General features: G+C 41.1%; 2 protein-coding genes across 3 annotated transcripts; both read left to right on the top strand.

Moving 5' to 3' along the window:
• Nucleotides 1-3,173: 3,173 nt before the first annotated feature.
• Nucleotides 3,174-7,645, top strand: cdkn1a (cyclin-dependent kinase inhibitor 1A). 2 transcript variants are annotated; one of them, XM_034139628.1, is made up of 3 exons: nucleotides 3,174-3,545; nucleotides 6,313-6,760; nucleotides 6,868-7,645. In XM_034139628.1, exons 1-3 carry the CDS (start codon nucleotides 3,504-3,506, stop codon nucleotides 6,921-6,923), a joined length of 546 nt encoding a protein of 181 aa, XP_033995519.1. In that variant the 5' UTR covers nucleotides 3,174-3,503; the 3' UTR covers nucleotides 6,924-7,645. The 2 variants fall into 2 exon arrangements, with proteins under 2 accessions (XP_033995519.1, XP_033995520.1); XM_034139629.1 differs by lacking the exon at nucleotides 3,174-3,545 and adding an exon at nucleotides 5,758-5,829.
• Nucleotides 7,646-11,947: 4,302 nt separating this feature from the next.
• On the top strand, nucleotides 11,948-18,212 carry tmcc2 (transmembrane and coiled-coil domain family 2). Its single transcript, XM_034139596.1, has 5 exons — nucleotides 11,948-12,155; nucleotides 13,846-14,307; nucleotides 14,602-15,221; nucleotides 16,458-16,593; nucleotides 17,000-18,212. The coding sequence occupies exons 1-5, from the start codon at nucleotides 12,153-12,155 to the stop codon at nucleotides 17,297-17,299; spliced, it is 1,521 nt and encodes a 506-aa protein (XP_033995487.1). The 5' UTR covers nucleotides 11,948-12,152; the 3' UTR covers nucleotides 17,300-18,212.
• Nucleotides 18,213-19,216: the final 1,004 nt, after the last annotated feature.

Genomic DNA, 19,216 nt, shown 5'->3' with positions numbered 1-19,216 from the left:
AACTTAATAGAAATAGATGGTGAACTTTGAGTCAGTCAACTGTATGTATTTGTTTGAGGTTCTTTAGTATAGATATACACTTCTCTAAAAAAGGCTGTCATTGTGTTACAGAAAATGATGTTACATCAGAAAATGAATGGAACATTTTATATTCTATAATGTGGTGCATACAGTTTGGGATGGTTATTTTTTAAATGTAATTTACAGATTACTACGAACCTAAAGGTCTTAAGAATTGTCACTATTTTAACTACATTAACTAATTGTGCCAAAACGTCCTCCACAAATGTTTGAAACTGGGCAACACATTGGAAAAGCCTACAAACCAAGTAGCGTAAGACTAGAATTTAGGTTGAAAAATAATAAATGTTATTTATATCGAGAATATAATTGGATGTAACCCCTTTGTGTAAACCAGCCTTTTGATACGTTACTGTAATTTAATTACATGTTTATTTTACTTAAACCGACACATTTATAACGTTATATAATCACATGGAACTACTTATTCCCCAACACACAGACTATTAAAAGTTCCTGAAGACCGTGGGAAGTCCTGAACTATTTTCAGTAGTGAGATTGAGACATTACTCACCTCATAATAAAACACCATAAAGAGTGTTTGCCTACATTGTAATTCGCACTGTCTGGTTAAGCTTTATATTCTTGTGGCAATAAAGGGCTTTATCTTAATTTACAACTGTGGGTATTTTCTGGTTCCCACGGAAAGTGATAGCCCCCGCTTCTCTCCCTCTGCTAAATAGTTGTTTTTTGGTCACGCCCCTAAAAAAACGCGCGCTTTTGGCTTTTCCACGTGTTACACAAACCCTAACATGACATCATACAAGTCCTGACTCACGGTATCCAGGGATACGGGAACACGCGGGAATCCATTCAGAAACCTTCGGTATTCCCCATTCAGTCTATGGGAATTCCAACATTTCCACCAGCGTGTTATGACTGATCTGAAAAACACAAAGATGCAGCTTATTGGTGCTAATTTTAGATTTGTTACACTAGGTTAATTAAATTCACCTATCTGTTAAATTATGGTACAGTTGTTATCCTTGGGTTTAAGACAATATACCGACGATTTAAAGACTATTGAAGACCTCCAATGTCTTTCCCCCCACTATTTTCTATAAACTTTTTTTTCTTGTAGACCAAACATTAAAAGAGCAAATAAATACCTTTCTCATCTGAAGTTAGATGAGAGGATGGACAACACTCCTGTTTGTTGTGTTAAAAACAAGGCTACAGCCAGCAGCTGGAAGCCTGGCTTTGTACACAAATAACAAAATACAAGTGGCAGCACTTCTAAAGTTCAGTAATTAACTAATTACCTTGTCAGTGTATAAATTAGTTTGTGTTAATGCATGGCTAAAGTCCATTCAAGGTTCAAGGTTCAAGGTTCTTTATTGTCAATCTGACATAGCTACAGAGTAATTATGTAGTTGAAAATCTTATGTCACAGCCTGTGACATAAGATTTCCAACTACAAAATTACTCTGTGACTCACAGGCTTCTCCAACAATGCAACATAATAACATAATAACAATAAGAGCAAGAGCAATACAAAAAGAAAAATAGTTATAAAATAAAATAAAGTGATGAAGTGGAATAGTGCAGTACAAGTCTATATACAAGTTATTGGAATGATATATATATATTAGGTATTAACTGTAGTATTGGCTCTTATTTGCACATCATGTATGTATGCCGAAACGCTATACAGTTTTGTCTTAAAATTACATGCTGTTTTAAGGTGGAATAACAATGGTGCAGTGTTTTTTACATTTGGACACATAAAGTTCAACACTGATTGCTCGAGTTGGGTATAGGAGAATCAATACACTTATTTTTATTATTTATCAGATTTTTTTTAATTCTTATAACTACACAACAATTTTTACGTTACAATATAATCAGGTAAATTGAGCGTTAAAAGTGTAGTGCTAAGTTTACACATGTTATTTAACCATAGTGTCAGGTTATTATTTAGAAAGAACCAACTTCCTTGATAACGTAGTGTACTAACTGGCCATGCATATTCTTTTATAAGCTTCATTTGGTGTGATTTATCAAATCAAACTTTTCACAATGCAGATACAAGGCCTGCGTGTCATAATCAATAGAGATAACTTAACGGGGCTGGCAGACCCTCCTCACCATGCAGCTGCCTTCAAACTGAGATGATAAAGTGTTTACTCATCTGTACAAATGTGGAGACACACAGCTGCTGCTCAGCAACAAACAGTGTGCACTGTCTTTCCATCTAGTTAAAACGGCTGTACATATCACCACTGAATATAGCTTTACTGTAGATTAACTTTTTTGATTGGCCCTTGCTCAACAAAGGATTTACTGTGTCTGATCAGTTGCTTTCATACACTGCAGCCTACAGTTAGGGCCCCTGTTGTTGATGGGCTGGAAACTAGGCTGCTGGGGATGGGCTGTCTTTTTGTTGACTCGTTGCTGAGATAAACAAGCCCGGCTTGAAAACAAGTGGGATGGATGGAAAATACTTTTAATAACAACATGTAACTAATGTAAATGTTAAAGAAACTTGTAACAGACATGTTGAGACTACAAGCCCAGAACGTTTTGTGACAATGGCCTCAATAGGAAAAAATACAGATTCGTTTTTACAAGAACTGATGAGTGTTAGTCCACTAAGAATTTATTTAGTTGAGGACAGCCCTAGATTATTCTACATACTTGTTGGGTAGCTGAACCTACAACAACATATCCTTATATTAGTGGATTTATATTTTGTTTTAATAGTTTTCTACTGAAAGGTAACCTGAAACTAGAGCTAAAAAATAAATGTGTAAAAAGTACCATATCTGCCTCCAAAGTGTAATGTAGATGAAGGATTAAGTCGAATAAAAAAGTACTTCTAAAAGTACCTGATCATTAGACTGTAAAGTAAAAGTGATAAACATTCCTCCCTACGTTGTTTATTTGTTTGTTGTATTCAACTAAAAGTAAAAGGTGTTCCCCCCACTAACCCCTGTATGTTGTTCTTCCACTTCTTTTGGGGGGATTTGAAACTGAAAAATGTGCATGTGCTGAAATGGGAGGAAGGAAACAAATATTCATCCGGGTATTTCAGCAGTCAGCGGTCCTCTGACATGCGCAGTGAGAGGCAGGAAGAGATGCCATGCTGGACCGTTCTGAGCTGGAGTTTCCTCCTCACTACTACTACTACTGACTACTCTCACGTGTGTTCGTGTGTTTACCGGACAACATTCCATGTGTGTGCCGGCAGACCCCGCCCCTGTACGGATAGAGAAGGGTCCCCGCCCTCCGGAGTTTATAAAAGTCTAGCCCACAACCCAGAGAAAACTTTGAGAAAATATCAAGGAGTACCGTCCGCTCGCTTTAATCGTATCGGATTTATCAGAAGTGGTGGGCTGAACAGCATCAGCATCAGGATTGTTTTGACACCAGATCTGTTGTGAAAAACAGAGAAAACAAGCTTTATTCATCAGGTTTGAAATATGAAGGATTTTACCTGGACCAGACTGCAGTCAGCTGATAATGTAAGTAAACTGATGCTTTAAATGTTCGTTTTCAAGCCTTTGATGATGTTTTAGTTTTTAAGCAACTACAGACACATATCTCAATTCTGTTTATTCGAGCCTAAATACATAAGTTATAAATTGGAGATATTTACTTAAAAATATGTTTCCATCAATAATGGCTTCCCCTTCTCATTGACTTTAAGTTAAAGGGGTTTATATCTACATATGAGTTCTCAAGATTTTAGTTTATAATTTAAAAGTTGAGTACACATTTGTAAAACTCATACAGGCTTCCTGTCCGAGTTATGTGAGTATAATGTGCATGAAGGGGAAGGGCAGTGACAGTCCAGTTCGACTAGTGGCCACGGGCTCCGGCCTCACGTGGATCACTGTAGTAAAGTGGGCAGGGTCTCTGCTCTGCCTCCGCCGCACATGTGGACTCATTCTCCCGCCACAGAGTTGAAGCTCCCCCCCCCCCTGGCTCTCTCTGACGTAGGTTCCCGTGAGGAAGGGGAAAAAAAGGGGCGGGGGGACCATGGTGGTTCACAGTTCACATTAATGCACCCCACAGTTTCACCTAAAATCGAAGAGGACTTATTAGATGTATTTATTTTTTTGGCAAATTGTATATTGTCCATTAAGGCACCACATTTAACGTTAAGACATGCAGGTCCATAGAAACAACTGTTCATAAATGGACCAGCCTATGGTTAAAACAAACATGAACCATTTGAGCAAGTCTGTTCTAGTCTTAAACATATTAAAAGTATCGTTTTTACAAAAAAAGTGCCCCTTGAGGGCCCAAGAACCCTTTAAAGGTGGGGTAGGTAAGTTTGAGAAACCGGCTCGAGATACACTTTTTGTTATATTCCATGGAATGCTCTTAACATCCCGATAGCAATGAATATCTTAAGTGCTTTGACAAAAAATCCATAAAAAAAGTTCATCTGTGGAAGCCATAATACTGTAAAAAGCACGACCAATCATTTTAGCTGGCCCGGCTAAAATAACTGGATAGCCAACCTGCCTGTCAGCCTTCCATCTGTGCACAAACTTATCTCGTGCCCTCATTGGTCATGTGTGCGTTCGTGTGTGTTGGAGGAGGGGCTCTGTTAGGAAGTGGCAGATTTTTTCCGGCTGTGTATTTTCAAATTCTAGCGCACTCGAGCTGGTTTCTCCAAAATTACCTACCCCACCTTTAAGTAAACATCTGCCTGGGTCTGTTTCTGTGACTGTAAAAGATGAACATTTTAACTGAACTTTTTTGAAACTACTAGATTCCTACATTTATTATTACATGGAATTAATAGTAACAACCCCAAAATATAATACAAATGTTTTGTTCACTGTTTGTCATAGTGATTATATGACACCAATTCCTGTTATAATAAAGAACAGACAAATTATGAGTTTGCTTCACTCTGAAATCAAAAGCTGCATATATTTAGATTCATTTAATTTCTGAAATTTGAAACAAATCTATATCAATAGTTAACAGGTTAACTTTGGAATTGGAATGTTTGTTTTTTGGTTAATCTGGAAATTATAAATTTAGATTTTAGTATGTGGTTTCTAAGATGTTCCTGGAGAAATGTCACATTTCATAATTTTGGTGCAAATATTCATATGTATGATATGAATCAACTTAGCAGGGATCATATTGAAAACATATACTGTTAAGGATTTATTTAAATGAATGAGTAACTGGGGAAGTTTCCATATGTATACTTAAAAAATATATATATTTTATTCAGCGTCTCCCATTGTATTCTTATTCTAATAGCAAGGTCCTCTCCTCCCCTGTATTGCTAGCTGGATAATAAGGCTGGGCTTGGTTTCTCCCTTTATATACACAGTCTAGGTTTCTCCTGATTGTTGTCTGAAACTCTGCCCGGCCCTTCCCGGAAGTTAATGACTTTTTATTCTCCTGAGACTCAGCTGATTCCTTCCTGTAGCTCTTACAGGAAGGTGCCATTTATTTAACCCCTTTAAACTTGTAATAGTTTGTATATTAGTGCTCTGTAAACATACAGATGTGGAAAGCACTGATAAAATGCATCAATCTGACTTCTATGACCCTCACATTGAGGTTTTTTGTGGGTCTTACACTGACCCCTGCTGGTGGCTCTGTGTGCCTTCTCTGAGGATTTGCCTTTACATGTCTGCCTGAGATTATGTCCAGGCATGTACCAGAGATTCAGACAGGAGGCTCCATGAGTCACTGGCTGCTCTCTGGCTTATAAAAGGCTGCCCAGTATTAGTAGTCTCAGAGTCCCTGTAGTTCTCACTGACTAGAGACATGGTAAGCTGGATTTCTACTTTTACATTGAGACAATCAAAAATAACTTCTGTTTTGGGTAGATTTTCATCAAAGATTTTAATTATTTTTGTCTTGTTTTTTGATTGGTGTGGAAATTAAGCTTTTTATTAATGATTAGTGATAATATATCAAATTTGTGATTTGGTACCAGATGATATATGAATTAGTAATACAATATTGTCTTTTCCATGTTTCAAAGTTTGTATAACAGTTAAAGGATGTTATTTTCAAATTTGTATTATTTGTCGCTACCCACTAAGTCATAATTTCAACATAACTGATATTTGTTTATTACAAATTTAGTTCGATTTTTTAAAAGCACCAATTTTCAAACAGACAATATTGTTGCATTCGCGATACGGAGGTATTTGATAACAGCTAATGAATTAATCAATTGTTTTGGCATACTGGCAGATTCATTTTTAATGAAAAGACAACTAACCAGTGATTTCTCTGTTTCTACAGTGCATACCGATGGATCTTCACAAGCAGACCCTGAGCGCCCTGGGGAACAGCCCGGCCCGAAGGAGCCTGTTTGGCCCCGTGGACAGAGAGCAGCTGCAGGTGGAGTACCAGGCCGCCCTGAGGAGAGACCTGGACCAGGCTTGCCAGCGATGGGGCTTTGACTTCGTCTCAGATAAGCCTCTGGAGCAGAGCGTGTTCCAGTGGGAGGGCATCCCAGGCAGCGAGGTACCCCTGCTTTACAGATCATGTCTGCCTGGTCTGGGACACACAGAAGGTCAGAGAGCAGCAGAGGCAGATCTAAAGCCACGGGGAAGAGGAAGGGTGGGGCAGCCTCACAGTGAGGAGGAGAACATCCACTGTTCACCAGAGAGATGTGAGCTCCACCCGGAGAAAACACCAGAGAGACGAGAGGACACAGGGCTGAAGAGGAAACAGACCAACATAACAGGTACTTATTATAGTTATTAATAACGTAATATGTTAATTAGAGTGTGAATAGGTTTTGATTTGATGTGGATATGCACTTTCTGAGTTTTCTGTTCTTTATCCAAACAGATTTCTACCAGTCTAAAAGAAGATTCATTTGGACGCCACGCAAATCCGGAGAGTGATTTTGGTGTAGTTTTCTGCTGAGGTGCCAATATCCCATATTACTAGACTCAGGAAATCCACCCTCTGCACAGACTCTAAACGGCCACTCCCTAGGAGGGCTCTGACCCCGGGAATCCTCTACCAACAGAAGGGACCTCAGCTATGTGTCATCATCACATTAAAAAACTATGAGGTTAATTAGGGTACTGTGTCCAATCTGAGGGGGGGGGGGGGGGGGGTGTTTTTCCCCAACGTCAAGAAGGGGACATTTGAGCAGAGAAGATTAACGGTAATCTCTGGAATCAGTGGATTTATAGTCATTTGGATCATGGGCATGCCAAAGACATTTCCTACTGTGCATCCCACAGCGCTGAAAAAGCGGTCACGTCCCTGCTGTGTAGAGACTCTGTACCTGTGAGAGGTATGATGGATGAACACATTACTGTATTCACTTGGAACAGAGGTCATGTCGGTTATAATCCTTAAGGAGTGGCTATGACAAATCTGCAAACTTATGAATATAGTAGAGAATAGATGAAGCCCTTTGGCTCCTTTGTTAAATTCCACTATGTTTTTTGTTAATGTGAATCATGAGGAGTCCATTTTTATGCATTTTTTTACTTATTATATCCGGATGTAAAGTAATTTCTTTTTCTACCATCATGTACTTGTGATTGCTTGAAGAGCTTTGATATCCTGTACACATAGTTGCTTTGCTTTAGGCTTTAAATGATAGAAGTGCCATCATGTCCTCTTCAATTCCTTCTATTGACTGTACGTCAATACATTTTCAAAGCACATCTCCACAAGTGCCCTTTCCGGACTCTGACAAGTGTACAGCACCAGATTTAGTAGGTTAGGAGCAGAGCACCATGTCTTTGGAAGACTTAAAATCCTTATATTTACGTTTATTTAGATATATATCAGATATTATAGAGTTTAATACAGCACTGTTAAGTAGCAATAAAAAAAAACATTGCAGTATTGCACATACATCTGGTAGGCGATGTATCCTCAGCACCCGTATCAAGGGCCTTTTATGGTATTTGTATTCAAAGCTCCATAAAATGAAATCAAAAGATAGTGTTCTCAGAAGAAATTATGTTTTTTAGTAAGCTAAAGCTGAAGTGCTATACTTTTCTATTTGAAAGCATATTGCATTTGTAACAGACACCGTGTTATTATCTGCCTCAAAACAAACGTTTGTTCTTGACACTTAGTTATTATGTCTCTGTTGGCATATCCTGCTGCTATGGTAATCTGAAAGGGTGTTAAACAAAGTCACTGTAATGCTAATCCTTACCAATTGACAGCTTAGAAATGTTTGCCAGTTCAAAAAAGAAACTAAGCGAATAACAGCATTAGTCAGAACAAAGTGCACTTCTGTTTGTAGGTCCTTTGTATATTGTTTGTATACGTTATAAAGCTACAAACAAAAGATCTATCTTTATTTATTGTGATTTATTATGACCTGTGTTAATTTAGTTTTTGTTTAATTATTATGAAAGTTCCAATAAAATGTTCTAATAAAAGTTTTATGAATGTTTTGATTTATTTGTAGTCTACTTTAAAAGGATATTAATTTACTACAATTAAAGGTAGGGTATGTAAGTTTGAGAAACCGGCTCGAGATCGCTAGAATTTGAAAATACACGACCGGAGAAAATCTGCCACTTCCTTATAGAGTGGCGAAGTCCCTCCCGTTCCGGTGGACCTTCATGGGGCCTTATTTCGGAAAAATTATGTATTGAAGTCAATGGAGAGAGAAAGATTATCTTTCGATCCCGTTTGAATTGTGCCACGAATTACACATATGATGTTTGTCAATTTAAAAGATAATTTTGCAAGTCAAAAAAAAAAAAAATGTGTCGTAAAACTGTGAAGTAACACATTTGTTTGTGTGAAACGCTCAATGAACTACATCTCTGGTCTCACAGAGCAACACACTAGTGATGGGAATTCCGGCTCTTCTTGGTGAGCCGGATCATTTGGCTCGGCTCACCAAGAAGAGCCGGCTCTTTCGGCTCCCAAACGGCTCTTCAGTTTACCACATATTATACCTTTTATAATTCAATCAAATGTAGCCCTGTTTTAACTAATGATTTATATGTGTACACATATCACTTAAATTATTCAATACATCCTTTGTACTGAAGTATTCAAAAGTAAAAATTACATGTTTAATATCAATTATTTGCTGCATGTGGCCAATTGTTTTCATTGCATTTACAGACCCTTGTATCTCTCTGATACCACCCAATGAATGCACAGACTTGCTTGTAGAACCACGCTACACAAAGCAGATAGCAACACCTATAAAAACTTAAGCATAGACATTTAAAAAAAGGGGCTACTGTATCGACATTTTAAAATTATATTTAAAGAAAAGGCTCTGACAAAACAGCAGGGCTCTATTTCAGTATTAACTATAGAAAAAAAGACAGCAACAGCTGACATCAAATCTTTGCTGAGCCCAAGGATAATCATAAATAAATAACAGTGAAAATAAATATATTGCAATGCTCAGTACAGCAGCATCCAACCGTCTCTAATCATAAAAAAACATAATACAAATAAATGTATTGCAATGCTCAAAACAGCAGCATCCAACAGTCTCTAATCCTTGGATATTACATGCCACTGCATGCATGCACGGAGCAGCTGTAGCACGGAGATCATCATATCATTCTGTCTTGTATTACTTAATAAAAAATAACAAAAACTAAAAAATGGCTTGTTCGCGGGCGCGAGCCGGCTCCCGTCGTTCACTTAAAAGAGCGCTTGAGCCGGCTCGTTCGCGACCGACACATCACTACAACACACGTCACCAAGATGGCCGTCACTACTGTCTTGTCAACAAAACGATTGACTACCCTCACTATCACCACAATGAAACACGTCCTGAAGAATGTCATGCAAAGCTGCCTGCCTGCCTTCCTTTGATTCTCTCTGAACTGCCTGGTCTTTTTAATGTTTAATGTCAACCATTTGTGCAGATAGCATGAAGTAGAGAAGATCGCCGATGCTAGCGTTTGCGTTAGCATTTCTCCCCCGGGCTTAAATTGTGTATTATAGAATGATCACACCGGTGACAGTACTATTCAAAGGGTTCACGAAATATGACTACTACTCTTACTGTTTAACATTTTGGGTTACTTAATGTTACTTCATGTTAAGGCTAATAAAAATGACAAGGCTGTAATGCTAACTAACGTGCTAGCTACTAACTAGCTTGATCCAGACACTCCTGGTCCTTTCATCAGACGGGAAGCGAAAGAACGAGCAAGACCCATTGCTGGTATGATAACAACCTGGTACTAAGCACACAGGCATCTTGTTAAAGTTATCTTATCTTAGCCAGCGCCATTTAGATAGATTCTATCTATATGGCGCTGATCTTAGCTATCTCTTTAGTGGAGGAAAACAATTGTGACATCACTTACGCGACTCTGGGATTTGTAGTCTTTCTACTTGCGAATTTTTCATAGTCTTATATTTCAACAGTTTTACGACAAACTGACTTTTTTGACATGGAAATGATTTTTTAAGATTGACAAACATATGTGTAATTCATGGCACAAACGGGATCGAAAGATAAGTTTTCTCTCTCCATTGACTTCAATCCTTTTTTCTTCCGAAATAAGGTCCCATGGACCGGAAGTAGATGGGCGTGACTTCGCCACTCTATAGAGCCCCTCCTCCAACACACACGAACGCGCACATAACCAATGAGGGCACGAGATAAGTTTGTGCACAGATGGAAGGCTGACAGGCAGGTAGGCCATCCAGTCATTTTAGCCGGGCCGGCTAAAATGATTGGTCGTACTTTTTACAGTTTTATGGCTTCCACAGATTAATTTTTTTTATGGATTTTTTGTCAAAGCACTTAAGATATTCATTGCTATCGGGATGTTAAGAGCATTCCATGGAATATAACAAAAAGTGTATCTCGAGCCGGTTTCTCAAACTTACATACCCTACCTTTAAGGATAGTGACTGTTATTTTTACTTCGGTACATTTACTTGAAAGCTACAGATGTCTTTGACCATCTTTTAAAATAGGACACATTGTTACAAACAAGTCAGTAATAATCATTGGTGGATGGTAACTAAGCGCTCATATATACTCAAGAACTGTATTTGAATACAATTCTCAGGTAATTAAGTATATATTTCCTGAACTTTATATTCATAATACAACTCCGAAGCAAGTACTTTTTACTCTACACCTGACAGCTTAAGTTACTTTGAACAATCGGATTGATAATACTAAATATAATCAGCGAATGACACATATGCATGCTAATAAATGAAGATAGATTGTGTAGTGGGTATCTCACACACACACACACACACACACACACACACACACACACACACACACACACACACACACACACACACACACACACACACACACACACACACACACATATTTTAAGTTTGCTGAATACAACTTCCAGCAGCCCAGGCAGGACACCTTTTCCCTCCTTTGTGAAGAAGTTGAATAAGACAGACATTAAATATGTACTTTGGCATCTCATTCCCTGCATCCCAGAGCAGGCCCTGCTGTGCTCCCCCCCCCCCCCCTCCCTTCCCTCCCCTCTCTCTCCCCTGGCACTGAGGCACCTGCACGCCTGCGCTAAGCTCTCCCCTCCCCCGCTCATCTCCCTCCATCATCTGTCCCTTAGCTCCCACATCCATTATAGGGCAGGAGGACAGCTAGCATTTGCGTTTAGACTGAACGACACAGAGAGAGAGAGAGAGAGAGAGAGAGAGATGAGAAGCACGAGAGAAGAGAGAAGATTTAGGAGAGAGAGAGATGAGTAGAGAAGAGAGAGACGAGAGAGAGAGAGAGAGAGAGAGAGAGAGAGAGAAGAGATTGAGTGGAGAGAGAGGAGAGAGAGAGAGAGAGAAGAGAGAGGATGAGGGGGAGGGAGTGAGAGAGAGAGAGAGAGAGGTAAGAGAGGCAGGGGGAGGCGGAGGGAGTACACAAAGGAGAGGAGGGAGGGAGGGAGGCATAGACCAGAGCATTGGAGAGAGGGAGGCTGCAGATATCGATGTTTGCTCTAACAATGGAGCGTTAGGATCCAGAGAGGTGATAGTCAGCCAGACAGCGGCTGGGGGTGAGGATATTTGAGGAGGGGGGCTCCTCCTCGGTGAGCACAGGGGGAGGAGGAGGGAGGAGGAGAAGGATGGGCCTCGAACACAGACTTGCAATGGCACTGCAAAAATTGGATTAAAGCAGTATGGTAACGTTTCTGATTTAATTTATTGCTGTGCTGCTTGTGTCTCATCCTCATGTGTTCGCATCCATCGGCCGTCTCTCATGTCACACTGTGTCCTCGAGGAAGAAGAGGAGGCGCAGGCATGCCCTGTCCTCCTCTCCGTTTTTTTTAAGATATCCGTCATCCCCATCCTCATCACAGCCTTCTCTTCCGACCCACAGGAGCCTTTTTTTTGTATCCATCGCCGGATTCATCCCCACTACATCTGTTTGTGTCCGTTGTCTTGTGCTCACCATACACTGCACCCCCCTCCACATATGAGTCTTTGCTTAGCTGCTGTATTGCATCTCACTTTCTAAGACAAGATAAGGAAATGATTAACCACCAGGGGCTGCAGTCATCTGTTTTTTCGCTCCATTACAATGCGTTTGTAACCTACTTTGTCTATTAAAAAAAGGAAGAAAACAAACCGCCTGCCTCGCCTCGCTCCGGCTGATTTATGTATAGGAGCATGTGCTCACATCGCACTGTCACGCAAATAAAATAAATCCTTTGCACCGTCCCGTCTGAAGAAATTAGAGCAGCAGGATGAGATGTTTGGTGTGTGTCTGAGCTCATGTTTGCAAGGTCTGATTACTCTGTTTGGACGTCAGGCTGAGGGTCATTAACCATCCCACCATCTGCCAAGATACACACGCATCTTACATAGCCTATCACACATTCCGGGGACTTCGCTCCTGGATCAAAGAGACAGAATGATCCAGAACAGACTGAGATTTACAATGTAAAGCATTTAAAAATAGACCATTTCATCATCATCATTATCTGTAACCATCATGTGTGTTAATGGGCCGTGCAGCATGCTTTACCTTCATCTTCTCTTCATGAATTCCTGATGCGTTTTTAGATTAAAGGTGTATGTAACCTGTTTGTGGCGAAGCTGAGTTTCTGAGGATGTGCTGAGCAGGAAGCAGACTAATTATGTATCATCTAATTAATGCATGATGGCCTTTCTGTGTTCCCTCCAACAAATCAATTACGGACATAAGTGACTGACTCTCTGCAGAGGCCAACGTGATTAACAGAGGTTTATTTTAAGAGTCTGCAGTTCCCTAATAAGTTTTCTGTAACAACTCTGTAATAAATACATTAAGTAAAATATGCACAAATTGTATTTGTTTATTTATTGTAATATTTATTTATTTCTGAAAACCTCAAATTTGTTGAATTATATGGTAATTTGTGCAGTTCTCTGTAGATAAATGTTTCATTTCTGCATTGAACACTGTAAAAAACGAATTAAAATGGTAACACCTTGTCTACAGTAGTTTCCCTATTATTAGTTCTTGGACACTTTTAGGAAATTATTGGGGAATAATGGACCTTAATGAAAGCCTAACTACAGTATATGGTTATTATACTATAAAGTACCACAGCTTGGTTGGTTGAGCCCAATCAGATGGATACTAATTCATGTAAGATTAATGTATTTTCCCACATGGGAAACCTTTAAAAAAATATATATATATATATATATATAAAGGATAAATAATCTCAATCAGGATGCAACATCATGGCTTTACTCAAAATAATCTTTCTTGATACTTTGTCTAGTATATGTGATGGTCCTTTTATTACTACTTTATCTGTAGTAGTTGGAGTACTCTTGTTTCTCCACCCCTGATTACGTCCCCCTTCCCTCTCTTCCCCTCAGCTGGACAAGAGCGAGGTGTCAACTCTCGGCTTACCCTCCACCACCAGCCATGGAGGCTCTGACAGTAACATCAGCGCGGACGGAGCGGCGGCGGCGGCAGCAGCATCAACACCAACACCAACACCAACACCAACACCAACACCAACACCAACACCATCATCTGGGGTCATGGCCTGTGGGGGTGCAGAGAGTTTTGCGGTTGGTGAGCCGCAGCGTACGCGTGTTGCCCTTGACCACCTGCAGCAGAAGGTCCTGAAGGTCACCGAGCAGATTCGTGTGGAGCAGGAGGCCCGTGACGACAACGTTGCAGAGTACCTGAAGTTAGCCCACAACGCAGACAAACAGCAGGCGTCCAGGATCAAGCAGGTGTTCGAGAAGAAGAACCAGAAATCAGCGCAGACCATCGCACACTTGCACAAGAAACTAGAGCACTATCACAAGAAGCTTAAGGAGATCGAACAGGTAGGTGCAGTTAGTTATGCAAACCAGAAATCTTTGCAGCTGTTTTTGTGCTGTGGTCGTTTAATAATGCTTTTGTAGCTCCACTCAAGCATGTGTTGAACTATCTCTGAGGACAGTTGTGTCCAAATATAGACTGATTATTCTCATCCTAAACCAACGCACCATCCTGTGTCTCACCTAATTCTCTGCAGGGCCTGCTTTCCTCATCTATCTTCCTACAGTTCTCTCCCTTAACCTAATCTTTCCTACCTTCCTCCACTTCTCTGCTTCCTCATTTCTCTGCCCTCTCCACAGAATGGACCGGCCCGGCAGCCTAAGGATGTCCTGCGGGACATGCAGCAGGGATTAAAGGACGTCGGGGCCAATGTTCGTGCTGGAATAAGTGGTTTTGGAGGTGGAGTAGTTGAAGGGGTCAAAGGTGGAGTATCTGCCCTCACTCACACAGCCGTGGTCTCCAAGCCCAGAGAGTTTGCCAGTCTAATCAGGAACAAGTTTGGCAGCGCGGATAACATTGCTCATCTAAAGGACTCGCTCGAGGACGGAGTCGGGGGCCACTCTGACGACCCCCTGACACATCGTGCACTGAGTGGAAGTGCCACTCTGGTCTCCAGCCCAAAGTACGGCAGCGACGACGAGTGCTCCAGCGCCACGTCCTGCTCCGGAGCGGGCAGCAATTCTGGTGGTGCAGGCGGAGGAGGGGGGGGACTGTTAGGACCAACCATGGGGAGCCCCAGACTGGACGGGCACCATCACCATCACCATCACATGCACAGCTCCTGGGACACTCTACTTGAGGGCCTGCAGGAGATCAAAGCCAGCCAGGCGCACATGGAGGACGCCATCGAGGACATGAAGGGCCAGCTGCAGAGTGACTACTCCTACATGACACAGTGCCTGCAGGAAGAGAGATACAGGTACAGGTCACAACATAATGTCTAGTCAAGCTTTATTATATTGAGTACAAAGTATTTCACTTTTTAAAGATTTCATTTCACAGCTGGACACTATTATTTTTTAGCCCACGTTACTTAAAAAGGAGTCAATAATGTGTAGGTTCGACTTAAAGTGGACCTATCATGCTATATGTAAATGATATATTGTAGGGCCATACCTATATAAGGTATATTTATACGTTTCTGTTTTCAAAATACCAAACAGATCATGCATTTTAGCCATGCCTCATTTCGCTATATTTGCTGTTTTCCAGCCCTGTTTTTGCAGGGGGCTGATTCTGTGAGCTGCAGCTGACCACGCCCCCCTGCAGGAGAGGGGAGCGTGCTCTGATCAAGTCAGAAGAGGGGGAGAAAAATAGATCTCCGTCCTCCGTGTTTTATTATATTATTATATAGAGTCGTTATTCATTTGTTTTAAAGCTCAATAAATAACAAAGAAGACCTTTGACCGGCACTTTTCTAATTTTGTCCGGAAGATTTAAATTTTAACGGACATCTTGACCGGCGAAAGAAACTGAAACTGAAACTCTGCCGCACGGTCCCCTCGTTCCTTGGAAGAGGCGGAGAGGTGGGTGTTTGTCATCTGCTGGTGGACTAACCGGAGAGAATTACAGTGCTTGCCTCGACGGGGAGGGATTGCATTGAATTAAAGCAGCAGGAGCAAACGCTTGCCTCGGGGAGGGAGAAAAAAAGCCACAGCGGAGAATGAACAGAAGGGTAACCCTGGCAACCATGCGCGGGAAGTCTTCTTCGCTGCTTTTGTGGCAGACTACAGCGCCACTTACAGGCCTGGCATATGTACTACAGCGTCTCTAGCGCTTTCGAGCGGCAATGGCCGGCCGTGGCCCAACCCCACATTCCCCTGATAGGTGGAGAGTTGGCCCAATAGCCGTAGCGCCACCGTCCTGACGTCAGGACAGTGTTCAAATCTGGATCAGTTTTTATCAGATCCGTTGCAGCCCCTTTTTTAGAGATTTGGGTATGGAGGAAAATAGAGAGGGTTGTGTTTTCTGACACTTGGTGAGTTCCCTGGAACACCGGGGACACATATTCATGTATAAAAGACGTACAAAAGTGCATTTTGCATGATAGGTCCCCTTTAAATGAACTACACTGTTTATCGTGATAATCTAGTTCAACAGTTAGTTTATGTATGTTATTTGCATTATTCTGAACATGTTTTTTCTGCATATTTAGGTATGAGCGACTTGAAGAACAGCTGAATGACTTAACAGAGCTGCACCAGAATGAGATGACTAACCTTAAACAAGAGCTCGCCAGCATGGAGGAAAAAGTTGCCTACCAGTCTTATGAGAGAGCAAGAGATATTCAGGTAAAAAACAGCAAGATTGTTGTATCCATCTGAACCCCTGCCTAACAAAACTTTAAGCATCATGAACTTTTATGCTGCAATGATCAAAAATCCATTGTAAAATATCCCATTGGCCCTTTGTCAAGTGATCCAGGGAGATGCCAACTTCCAGGTTGGCCTAAAAAACTATCCACGCAGCACTCTGTTGACCTTGAATAGTTTGGGTTAAGATAAAGGATGCTGCGCACCGAGTCTCTTTAGAGTTCTCACCAAGTTTTCTAAATCAAGAGTTATATCTAGACCAACCAGAACATTTTGCATTTATTAAGGATCTTGTCACTCAAAGTAAAAAGCTGCTGGAAAAATAAGTTTTCATTACCTTAACCACAAAATAAATCCTACTGTGTAACTTTGTGTGTACCTACAGGAGGCCGTGGAGTCGTGCCTGACCCGCATCACCAAGCTGGAGCTGCAGCAACAGCAGCAGCAGGTGGTCCAGCTGGAGGGAGTGGAGAATGCCAACGCTCGAGCTCTGCTGGGCAAACTCATCAACGTCATCCTGGCGCTCATGGCCGTGCTGCTGGTGTTTGTCTCCACCTTGGCCAACTTCATCACCCCACTGATGAAGACCCGGGCCCGGGTGGGCGCCACCGTCCTCCTGACCTTGCTGCTGTTCGTCCTGTGGAAGCATTGGGACTTCCTGGAGCCGTGGCTGCTGCCCAGCTGAGCTCCCTGAGAGAGTCACTCTCAGTCACCATCACTGAAGGAATCAGGGACTGAAATAGAAACAGGGCCTCTGTGCTTGTTCCCTTTGAGTGTGAAGGTGGAGCATGTGAGGACAAAACACGGCACTTTCAGATGAGGAATGAACACCATTCGGCCTGCAGAGAGTGTTGTGTTTACTGGGAAAAAAGAACAGGAATTATCTGCTTGTCAAGCATCAAAAGACATCATCTCATCTCGCCCTAATCTCCTGGTGTTGATGACCAATCATATGTTGCATTGCTGTCACCAAAAACTGAGTTTCTCGCAAGAAATCTTTGGATCGTCCTTTTATAAATATTTATGATGGACTACAAAGACTAGAGCAATTTAATATTGACTTTAACACGCTGATCATGTTCGCCGTTACCTTCATGTTGAAGCTATAGTATATTTGAGAGGAAAATGTTTTTTTCATGAATGTTATATGCTCACGCATGTCCTCATATGTGCACAAAGATGCATCTAACTGGCATGAGTTAACATTTCATCAATGACTAAACTAATCCTCTAGAACTGCCGTTTTGTTGTCAGAAATACAGTGCAGACATGTTGTCACTCCTGTTTGTTTCACATCCTGTTCTGGTGTTGAAGCAGTGCTTTCAGACACGTTTCTCTCTCTCTTTGTCTTTTTCAAATAGAATGAACTGTCTTAAAGAAAATTGAGCTGATATCCGTGACATCTTCACCTTAATACTTCAAACATGTAATACCTGTTCTGTCCATAAATGCTATTTCATGACCACTATTGTAGAACTGCTAATATTCACAGTGTCAAAAATAACTGGCATGTTAAATTGTATCAAGTTTATATCCAGTTTGCAAAAATATTTGCTGTTTTATTAAACAATGTAAGAAATAAATGATTTCATATATTAGGCTGACGTTGAATATATCATTATCAACTTTTTGACTGAAATGTTCCTAGACTGGGAAATCACTTTAGAATCCGTTTTAAGGCCATTAGTAAGAACAACCTTTGAATTGCCAGTTGTTCTGATCAAACAAACGGACCAATACAAATCTTACCATACATTTTGAGAAGGGACTGAAGCAAATTCCATTTCATGAACAACTTATTATGCATTAATTAATTGATTACCAATATCTATAACTACACCATTACCTAAAACAAAAGATAACCACCAGTCAGAAGGATTTTAACATTGCTTGTGCACATACATTTGAGTGTCTCGAGTGCCTACAAACCAACATAATATATAGACAAAAGTATTGGACCACCTACAGGAGCTTTTATGACATCCTATTCCAAATTCATAGGCATTAATATGAAGTTGGTCCCCCCTTTGCAGCTATAACAGCTTCCACTCTTCTGGGGAAGCTTTCTAGAAGATTTTAGAGTGTGTCTGTGGTAATGTTTGCCCATTCATCCAGAAGAGCATTTGTGAGGTCAGACACTGATGTTGGACGAGAGGGCCTGGCTCGTAATCTCCGTTCCAGATCATCCCAAAGGTGTTCGATGGGGTTGAGGTCAGGGCTCTGTGCGGGCCAGTCAAGTTCTTCCACACCAAACTCATCCAACCATGCCTTTATGGACCTTGCTTTATGGGGCACAGTCATGCTGGAACAGAAAAGGGCCTTCGCCAAACTGTTTGCACAAAGTTGGAAGCATAGAATTGTCCAAAATGATTTGGTAAGATGAAGCATTAAGAATCCCCTTCACTGGAACTAAGGGGCCTAGGCCAACCCCAGAAAAACAACCCCATAGCATTATCCCTCCTCCACCAAACTTTAAAGTTGGCACAATGCCGTCAGGCAGGTAACGTTCTCTTGGCATTCGCCAAACCCAGACTCGTCCATCAGACAGATAGTGATTGGTCACTCCACAGAACACGTTTCCACTACTCCAGCATCCAGTGGC

The sequence above is a fragment of the Trematomus bernacchii genome, unplaced genomic scaffold (assembly GCF_902827165.1).
Source record: "Trematomus bernacchii unplaced genomic scaffold, fTreBer1.1, whole genome shotgun sequence".
Lineage (NCBI taxonomy): Eukaryota > Metazoa > Chordata > Actinopteri > Perciformes > Nototheniidae > Trematomus > Trematomus bernacchii.
The sequence above is the reverse complement of the archived record's forward strand: the minus strand, read 5'-3'. Positions and strand labels throughout refer to the sequence as shown.